We start from the raw sequence: 10,599 nt of genomic DNA, 5'->3' as shown, positions 1-10,599 counted from the left end.
GCGGGACACGTGTGGTCCCAATCGTGCGGGATCCCGGCATGACGGCTGCAGACTGTGTCCAGCACCTCCGCACTCGCTTGGGATTCGTGCCGCTGTCCGGCAGGTCGTCTGCAAGGGCTGGTGGGACTGGTGGAGCGTGGCCAGGGGTCACAGTTTGTGGGTGAGGTTATGCCCAGGCTGATGCCATGTTGTACAGCATGACCGCTGCAGGTCATCAGCAGTACACGTGCACGGCCCAGGACCTGGCCATTATCTGGCTGTTTCCTGCATGATCCCCGGGTGTTTCACGCGGTGCCGGTGTTGGCCCCTCACTGGTACCGGAATCGGTGAGGGGCTAGCACTGATTTGCTTTCGTGAAATCACCACAGGACCCATGCTGGTGTCGGCCCTTAGCCACAAAAACAGAGAATCCAGGCCAGGGAGAGGTGAGGGTCTGGAGTGATTTAAAAATGAGGATGAGAATTTTACAATCCAAACATTCCTGAAGCAGGAGCCAACATAACCCAGCGAGCACAGGGGTGATGGCTGAATGGTGGATGATGTCCCCATGGGGCAACATGTACATGACAAATAGAAAATCAACCAAGGAGAGATCCTCCTGGACACCAGAGGTAACAGGGTGGACGGGGTGCGCTGTGGGAGAGAAAAGATGCGATTCTGGATCTTCTCAGGCTCCAATTACTGAAATAAGAATGAGATCCAGAGTGAGTGGTCCAATCAGCAGCACCGGGATAGAGAGAGTTGAATTCTGAGGGTCTGCCTGACCATGTCACAGACTGTGGACAAGGCGAGATGGAGGAGGGACAGTGTACCTTTGCAACGGGCATGCTGAATGTCATTTATGAATTTAATAATCACCCTCTGAAGGTCTTGAGGGGCAGTGGGTCGGGCCTGCCTTCGTCAGAGAATTCAAGAACAGCCTCACGATCTATAATAATAATAGCTTATTGTCACAAGTAGGTTTCAATGAAGTTACTATCGTCACATTCCGGAGAGGCTGGAACGGGAATTGAACCAGCGCTGCTGGTCTTTTTCTGCATTACAAGCCAGCTGTCTTAGCCCACTGTGCTAAACCAGCCCCTAGCAATCAGATCAACTGTCCCTTTATTGTCCTCTTGATATGAATCTGTTCGATTAAAAGAGAAGAATTTGCTTCAACAAAATTGATCCAAATTGTTGGGGCTTTGAATTGGGACCGAGCGCTGCTTGTGATTTTCTATCTGGGATCTTCCTATCCTTAGTTCAGGAATTTCCAGCTTTCAGATTCCTTCCCTCACACAGGAAGCAGACTAACTATTCGCCTCCTGAAGAAAATTCACTTTTCCAACGTAACACCGCACATCGCCAGACCCTCCTCTTAACACGGAGAGCATGGCAGAGAGAGCTCCTCCCAACACAGTCCAGATGTACACACAGGCACACAGAGAGACACAGGCACACAGAGAGACGCATAGACACAGACACAGAGACAAAGATAGACACACAGACACACAGAGAGAAGTTAATCAGGCATTAGATCAGTGTCTGATCCTCGGCTCCGTGTCTTGTCTGGCTCGGTTGTTCATGGCCCTGGCGAGTATTTGGAGGATTGGGACGATGTTGCTCATCTTGTCCGGGACCCTCAATCTGGGCTGTGAGAGGCTGCAGTTACAGCAAGTTCTCAACACAGAGGCACTCAGCAAACTGAATGAAATGGTGAGTTGAAGCTGCATTCTGAGCAGCCTGTGAATCACATTGGGTCTACTTACTGTGAAATGTTATATCTGGAGGAATAGTTTGGGGTTTTTAATGAGATTATATTTTATTCCTCTCAGGGTGGCCCCTTTCCCAGACATTGTATAAAACACAGGCACTCGCTGAAAACCAAGCCCTTGAACCTGGTGAAACTTTCGAAGGGATTTGAGGTGAGTGAAAACTCGGTACATTTCATTCTGACTCGGGTTTTATATAAAGTTAGAGCAACAACCTGATCGGAACCGGGAACATCAGGAATTTTCAATAGAGAGGTTTGCACCCATTGTGATAATGATAGCAACTCCTGTCGTTATATTTCACTCTGTATCTCACCAATTAACTGTGTCACTCTCTCTTACCGCATTCACTATCTCATTATCGCTAACCCCTGATATTATGCCCCTCCCCTGACCAACTCTTCCTCTCAAATTATTTTGCCTGCTGCAACGATCGGATTCGATCGAACAATTTTCATCTCTCTGTCTCACTGTCTCTTAACCTTGCATTCCTCTGATCAACGACTTCCTCCTCCAAAATATAATTTATTCTTAAAATCTGTAGAAGTAAATTCCAAAGTATTTCCACTTCAAATTGGCAGAGTGCAATGAAATTTAACATGTCTCCATGTACTAAGTCCTAATCATATGTGTGCAATACAATTGTAATATTCTTAATGTTAACAATGCACATTCCATATCAGATATATAGCTTCAGTGCAAAACAATTCAAGATTATTGCTGATTTCAATGAGATAGACAAGGGAAAACTGTTTACATGTGTTAATGCTTCAAGGTCCAGGAGATACAGGTGTAATACTCACATAAGGATATCATCCCCACAGCCACTTTTACCAAACCAGTAGGAGTCAGATGATTCCGCAAGTGGAAATCCAAAAATCAATCTTGAGGTTTGTTTCCTGGTTTCCAGTGATGCAGGTGGGGTCAAGGGATGTTGTGCTGATGTCGCTCATTGAGCAGCAGTCAGTACCTGGTCAAGTAACATCTGGAAGAGTGCAGGATGTGCTGAAAGTACCACAAACTCATACTTCCCACCACTTTCCCCAATCTCCTCCAGTCCTTGCCCTTGCATGACTTCCATCCAGCTCTCACTCACTATAGAAATGTGGCTACTCTTTGGTCAGTTCTCCCAGTGAGACAGAGAAGACAGCCAGGAGTGAGACAGCAAAGAGTGAGTTTGGGAATTTGAATCGAGGTGGGAATTGAATTGAATTAAATTGAATCAGTAAGGCAGCTCCTTTTAAATTTCAGGAGCTTAAATTAATTTATATTAAGCTAGTATTGGGCATTGGGCAGTGTAGGTTAACAAGGGCTGCCCCACCCACTCACATAACTGGTTGGCAGTTAAGTGTCAGTCACTTTAATCTACTTTGATCTGAAAGCAGGTGGGGGAGGGGAGTCAATTCAGGACAGTTTAAAAAGAGCAACTTGTAACTCACTCCCAGTGAGTTCTCCCAGTGAGACAGAGAAGACAGCCAGGAGTGAGACAGCCAAGAGTGAGACAGCAAAGAGTGAGTTTGGGAATTTGAATCGAGGTGGGAGTTCAAAGCTGGGTGGGGAGGAAGTGCTTTTTGTGACTGGTAAGTAGTGTTTCTGTTTTTCTGTTTCTTTTCATTGGTATATATATATATTTTTTTCTTCATTGTTTATTTATTTAGTTAAATTTTTGGGGGGGAAATTGAAATTGTTCAAGTTAACCGAAGGTTTAAGACATGGCAGGAGATCTCAGACCCGTGTCATGCTCCTCGTGTGCGATGTGGGAGCTCAGGGACACGTCCACTGTCCCTGGCTCCTTCACGTGCAAGAAGTGTGTCCAGTTGCAGCTCCTGTTAGACCGCTTGACGGCTCTGGAGCTGCGGATGGACTCACTTTGGAGCGTCCGCGATGCTGAGGACGTCGTGGATAGCACGTTTAGCGAGTTGGTCACACCGCAGGTGAAAGGTACTGAGTGAGATAGTAAATGGGTGACCAAAAGACAGAGCAAGAGTAGGAAGGCAGTGCAGGTGTCCTCTGCGGTCATCTCCCTGCAAAACAGATATACCGCTTTGGATACTGTTGAGGGAGATGGCTCACCAGGGGAAGGCGGCAGCAGCCAGGTTCATGGCACCGTGGCTGGCTCTGCTGCGCAGCTGGGCAGGAAGAAGAATGGCAGGGCTATAGTGATAGGGGACTCAATTGTAAGGGGAATAGACAGGCGGTTCTGCGGACGAAATCGAGACTCCAGGATGGTATGTTGCCTCCCTGGTGCAAGGGTCAAGGATGTCTCGGAGAGGCTGCAGGACATTCTGGGGGGGGAGGGTGAACAGCCAGCTGTCGTGGTGCACGTAGGCACCAACAATATAGGTAAAAAACGGGACGAGGTCCTACAAGCTGAATTTAGGGAGCTAGGAGTTAAACTAAAAAGTAGGACCTCAAAGGTAGTAATCTCAGGATTGCTACCAGTGCCACGAGCTAGTCAGAGTAGGAATGTCAGGATAGAGAGGATGAATACGTGGCTCGAGAGATGGTGCAAGAGGGAGGGATTCAAATTCCTGGGACATTGGAACCGATTCTGGGGGAGGTGGGACCAGTACAAACCGGACGGTCTGCACCTGGGCAGGACTGGAACCGATGTCCTAGGGGGGGTGTTTGCTAGAGCTGTTGGGGAGAGTTTAAACTAATGTGGCAGGGGGATGGGAACCGATGCAGGAAGTTGGAAGGTAGTAAAACAGGGACAGAAATAAAAGGCAGTAAGGGGGAAAGTGTAAGGCAGAGAAGCCATAGTCAAAAATCAAAAAGGGCGACAGTACAAGGTACAGTGACTGAGGGGAGCTCAGGGAATAGGACCAGGAATACTAAAAGAAATAAAACGGGAAGTGAAAACATTAATGGTAAGCGCTGCGGCAGGTTGTTACAGGAAGATGTGGGTTCGACGACAAGGAAAATTAGGAGAAAGGTTAAGAGGAAATATAACTTAGGAGAGGTTACTGATCGATGGGTTAAGATTAAGAACAGAGGTAAAAAAGCCAACATAAGTGTACTTTACCTGAATGCTCGTAGTATTCGGAATAAGGTAAATGAGTTGATGGCGCAAATCATCGTGAATGACTATGATTTAGTGGCCATTACTGAAACATGGTTAAAGGATGGTCACGACTGGGAGTTAAATATCCGAGGGTATCAAACTTTTCGGAAGGACAGAGTGGATGGTAAGGGAGGTGGTGTAGCTCTGTTATTTAAGGATGACATCCGGGCAACAGTAAGGGATGACATCGGTGCTATGGAGGATAAGGTTGAATCCATTTGGGTGGAAATCAGGAATAGTAAGGCAAAAAAGTCACTGATAGGAGTAATCTATAGGCCACTAAATAGTAACATTATGGTGGGGCAGGCTATAAACAAAGAAATAACAGATGCATGTAGAAATGGTACAGCAGTTATCATGGGGGATTTTAATCTACATGTTGATTGGTTTAACCAGGTCGGTCAAGGCAGCCTTGAGGAGGAGTTTATAGAATGTATCCGCGATAGTTTCCTCGAACAGTATGTAATGGAACCTACGAGGGAACAAGCGGTCCTGAGTAATGAGACAGGATTGATTCAGGATCTCATAGTTAGGGATCCTCTCGGAAGGAGCGATCACAATATGGTGGAATTTAAAATACAGATGGAGGGTGAGAAGGTAAAATCAAGCACTAGTGTTTTGTGCTTAAACAAAGGAGATTACAATGGGATGAGAGAAGAACTAGCTAAGGTAGACTGGGAGCAAAGACTTTATGGTGAAACAGTTGAGGAACAGTGGAGAACCTTCCAAGTGATTTTTCACAGTGCCCAGCAAAGGTTTATACCAACAAAAAGGAAGGACGGTAAAAAGAGGGACAATCGACCGTGGATATCTAAGGAAATAAGGGAGAGTATCAAATTGAAGGAAAAAACATACAAAGTAGCAAAGATCAGTGGGAGACTAGAGGACTGGGAAATCTTTAGGGGGCAACAGAAAGCTACTAAAAAAGCTATAAAGAAGAGTAAGATAGATTATGAGAGTAAACTTGCTCAGAATATAAAAACAGATAGTAAAAGTTTCTACAAATACATAAAACAAAAAAGAGTGGCCAAGGTAAATATTGGTCCTTTACAGGATGAGAAGGGAGATTTAATAATGGGAGATGAGGAAATGGCTGAGGAACTGAACAGGTTTTTTGGGTCGGTCTTCACAGTGGAAGACACAAATAACATGCCAGTGACTGATGGAAATGAGGCTATGACAGGTGAGGACCTTGAGAGGATTGATATCACCAAGGAGGTAGTGATGGGCAAGCTAATGGGGCTAAAGGTAGACAAGTCTCCTGGCCCTGATGGAATGCATCCCAGAGTGCTAAAAGAGATGGCTAGGGAAATTGCAAATGCACTAGTGATAATTTACCAAAATTCACTAGACTCTGGGGTGGTCCCGGCGGATTGGAAATTAGCAAACGTGACACCACTGTTTAAAAAAGGAGGTAGGCAGAAAGTGGGTAATTATAGGCCAGTGAGCTTAACTTCGGTAGTAGGGAAGATGCTGGAATCTATCATCAAGGAAGAAATAGCGAGGCATCTGGATGGAAATTGTCCCATTGGACAGACACAGCATGGGTTCATAAAGGGCAGGTCGTGCCTAACTAATTTAGTGGAATTTTTTGAGGACATTAACAGTGCGGTCGATAACGGTGAGCCAATGGATGTGGTATATCTGGATTTCCAGAAAGCCTTTGACAAGGTGCCACACAAAAGGTTGTTGCATAAGATAAAGATGCATGGCATTAAGGGGAAAGTAGTAGCATGGATAGAGGATTGGTTAATTAATAGAAAGCAAAGAGTGGGGATTAATGGGTGTTTCTCTGGTTGGCAATCAGTAGCTAGTGGTGTCCCTCAGAGATCAGTGTTGGGCCCACAACTGTTCACAATTTACATAGATGATTTGGAGTTGGGGACCAAGGGCAATGTGTCCAAGTTTGCAGACGACACTAAGATAAGTGGTAAAGCAAAAAGTGCAGAGGATACTGGAAGTCTGCAGAGGGATTTGGACAGGCTAAGTGAATGGGCTAGGGTCTGGCAGATGGAATACAATGTTGACAAATGTGAGGTTATCCATTTTGGTAAGAATAATGGCAAAAGGGATTATTATTTAAATGATAAAATATTAAAACATGCTGCTGTGCAGAGAGACCTGGGTGTGCTCGTGTATGAGTCGCAGAAAGTTGGTTTTCAGGTGCAACAGGTGATTAAGAAGGCAAATGGAATGTTGTCCTTCATTGCTAGAGGGATGGAGTTTAAGACTAGGGAGGTTATGCTGCAATTGTATAAGGTGTTAGTGAGGCCACACCTGGAGTATTGTGTTCAGTTTTGGTCTCCTTACTTGAGAAAGGACGTACTGGCACTGGAGGGTGTGCAGAGGAGATTCACTAGGTTAATCCCAGAGCTGAAGGGGTTGGATTACGAGGAGAGGTTGAGTAGACTGGGACTGTACTCGTTGGAATTTAGAAGGATGAGGGGGGATCTTATAGAAACATATAAAATTATGAAGGGAATCGATAGGATAGATGCGGGCAGGTTGTTTCCACTGGCGGGTGAAAGCAGAACTAGGGGGCATAGCCTCAAAATAAGGGGAAGTAGATTTAGGACTGAGTTTAGGAGGAACTTCTTCACCCAAAGGGTTGTGAATCTATGGAATTCCTTGCCCAGTGAAGCAGTAGAGGCTCCTTCATTAAATGTTTTTAAGATAAAGATAGATAGTTTTTTGAAGAATAAAGGGATTAAGGGTTATGGTGTTCGGGCCGGAAAGTGGAGCTGAGTCCACAAAAGATCAGCCATGATCTCACTGAATGGCGGAGCAGGCTCGAGAGCCAGAAGGCCTACTCCTGCTCCTAGTTCTTATGTTCTTATGTTCTTATGGTCCTAGGCTTCCAACAGCTGCATTGAGAGCAGTCTGCACCATTCCCATTGGCACTGCCATAGTGCTACCTCGTTATCCATTTTTACACAACTACTTACCCTTTTTCTGTGATATTTGAAGCATCTGCTTCTGAACTGAAGACAAATTCAAGTTCTTGATTTATTTCCTCAGTTACTTCTTCTATCTCCCAGAAAATGTATTGTTGTCCCCCTAATCACCCACTCTTCCTTCTATTTTTGTGCTGATAACTGATTTTTTGCTTATTTTTTCAGTTCGCTGTCATCAATTCTAATGCATCCTAGTGACCCCACAATTTTTTTTGATAATTCTGTTGTGGATGGTCTGTATTCAGTTTGGTTCGATTATCATCATAGAATTTACAGTGCAGAAGGGGGCCATTCGGCCCATCGATGATGCACTAAGAGTCTAATTTTTGTCATAAGTTTTCATATTGTGCTTTATTATAATCGCTTTTTCTTTCATCTGAAGGGTCATCCACATGTGGATATCTTTCATCTCTGCTTCATCAAAAGGAGTGAAGCCTGTAACCATAACATCTCCACTTTTAAAGACTCTGACGTTGGTTCGGTCACAGCTAGAGTATTGTGTGCAGTTCGGAAATAGGTGGGATGTGACAGCACTGGAATGGGTGCAGAGGAGATTTACCAGGATGTTGCCTCGGCTGGAGAGTTTTAGCTATGAAGAGAGATTGAATAAACTTGGGTTGTTTTCTTGGAACAGGGGTCACTGAGGGGGGACATGATTGTGATGCATAAAATTATGAGAGACATAGATAGTGTTGACAGGAATAACCTTTTCCCCTTGGTGGCGAGATCAAGGACCAGGGGGTATGTGTTTAAGATAAGGAGCAGGAGGTTAAGAGGGGATGTGAGGAAAAGCATTTTCACCCAAAAAGGATGGTGGGAGTGTGGAACACACTGCCTGAAAGGGTGGTGGAAGCAGAGACCCTCAAAACATTTTAATGTAGTTAGATGTGTTTTTGCGATGCCAAGGCACACATGGCTATGGGCCAAGTGGAAAATGGGATTAGAATACTGAGCTACCTATTTTTGACCAGTGCAGATGCACTTACTCGGTGTGGACGACATGTGACTCCTGACGCACAGCCATGAGGGTAACCTTTAAATCTTCCCTGAAACATTCAATTAGGGATGGGCACCACACTAAGTTTCGCCAGTGATGCACCCATCATATGAAAGAAGAAATAATAATCTTTATTTCCAATAAAAATGCGCCAGATCCCCTTTGAAGTGACGAAATTAAACATCACCCATTTGAACATTTTAACATTTTTTTATTTTTGTTCTTTGGCATAACTTATTCTAAGCCAAAGGTGAAGCAGGTCCTCTCTAATGTCATTGTGTATTTTGTACAGACACAGGGCAGGATCCAGATTGTCCATCAGACCCTGCGTCACATCAGCAAGATCTACAGCATGAACCTGGGCTCAGTCACCTGGGACCGGGACACGGTGGAAAACCTCCGGCTTCTCCTGGACCGACAGCTCAGTGAGCTGGAAGAATGTGTCAGGAAACAAAGATCAGAGCACAAGATGAGGAGGAACTCCACCATTCACAATTACTTCAGGAAACTGGAGCAATTTCTCAATCAGGAGGTGGGACTTTGATAATTGACTGTGTGATTATTGGCATGCACATCTTTTCAACCCAGTTACATTTGTTCATTCCCTAACAGACTTTCCTGAATAATTTTATTTTTCAGAAATTCAGTGACTGTGCCTGGGAAATAATCCGCACTGAGACCAGGGCCCGACTGCAACAGATGCTTTTCATAATGTTACAAATCAGCAGAAGGAACTGAAAAAGATATTTAATACAGACTGGGAACAACAAAAGTTTATTTTAAATACTTTTCATTTGCAGCTATATTTTTCTATGGATGCTTGAAATTGATTTTATACTTTATTGTCGTGATGAGAGAACAATGAGTGACTTGAAGAAATTGTTTATTGTTTTATTTATTTTAATTTATTGGTACCTACAGCCGTGTTACTTTTGGGTGGCGAGTCTGGTTTGGAATGTTCTCTGAGGCTTTCAGGATACGGGTTTCCAGAACAATAAACTCTGAGCCACTCTATCCTTTCCTCAATAGACACCATTTTGAGCCAATACAGGCTCCCTAAGTGATTGATATTTATTGTTGCAATGTCTTTGTAGAATGAAATGTTACAATTTTATTCAGTGTGTAAAATGAGTTAAAAATGTTAAGTTATTGATATTCAAGAGTTGGGGAATATGTTTTTCTAAACTGGAAAATTTTATACTGAATTTTATGTATTCTGGATCTATTTATATATTTAATATTTGTAATAATTTATAATAAAAAGATTTTAATGTTACACATTTACTGAAATGATGTTCACTTTTCATTTCTGTCAGTTACCTTTCCACATTCCGAATGCTCTGAATTCGCCTCCTGCTGCCTGTTCCTCTTGCTGATTTTCCCTCACCCGGCGGAATTGTGAATCCATTTTGAACTCAATTTGCCCAGATGTTCGTAACTTCTAATCTTTTGCTGCTCAATATCATAGAATTACAGAATTCCTATAGTGCAGAAGGAGGCTATTCAACTCATCGAGTCTGCACCGACCCTCTGAAATAGCACCCTACCTAGGCCCACAGGCCTGCCCTATACCCGTAACCTCACTTAACCTGCACATCTTTGGACACTACTGGGGCAATCTAGAATGGCCAATCTACCTAATCTACATATACTTTGACTGTGGGAGGAAGCCTGAGCCATCGTAGGAAACCCAGACAGATACGGGAGAACATGCAAACTCCACACAGTCATCCAAGGCTGGAATTGAAGGTGGGTCACTGACGCTCTGAGGCAACAGTGATAACTACTGTGCCACTGTGCGGGCCTTTGATCACATTCTGGCACCAAAGGTGA

At 44.2% G+C, this 10,599-nt stretch overlaps 1 protein-coding gene across 1 annotated transcript; it reads left to right on the top strand.

Annotated features, from left to right (window-relative positions):
* Positions 1-1,563: 1,563 nt before the first annotated feature.
* Positions 1,564-9,504, top strand: LOC140398008 (interferon alpha-F-like). The gene is made up of 4 exons (XM_072486246.1): positions 1,564-1,695; positions 1,815-1,904; positions 9,059-9,298; positions 9,406-9,504. Exons 1-4 carry the CDS (start codon positions 1,564-1,566, stop codon positions 9,502-9,504), a joined length of 561 nt encoding a protein of 186 aa, XP_072342347.1.
* Positions 9,505-10,599: the final 1,095 nt, after the last annotated feature.

Source organism: Scyliorhinus torazame, chromosome 21 (assembly GCF_047496885.1).
Source record: "Scyliorhinus torazame isolate Kashiwa2021f chromosome 21, sScyTor2.1, whole genome shotgun sequence".
NCBI classification, from domain to species: Eukaryota; Metazoa; Chordata; class Chondrichthyes; order Carcharhiniformes; family Scyliorhinidae; genus Scyliorhinus; species Scyliorhinus torazame.
The sequence above is the reverse complement of the archived record's forward strand: the minus strand, read 5'-3'. Positions and strand labels throughout refer to the sequence as shown.

Bases quoted from the DNA above. Each gene is read 5' to 3' on its own strand.
- LOC140398008 (XM_072486246.1), top strand. From the start codon at position 1,564: ATGGCCCTGGCGAGTATTTGGAGGATTGGGACGATGTTGCTCATCTTG. The intron at 1,696-1,814 runs GTGAGTTGAAGC...TATTCCTCTCAG, and splicing joins TCAGCAAACTGAATGAAATG to GGTGGCCCCTTTCCCAGACA. The intron at 9,299-9,405 runs GTGGGACTTTGA...TTTATTTTTCAG, and splicing joins AGCAATTTCTCAATCAGGAG to AAATTCAGTGACTGTGCCTG.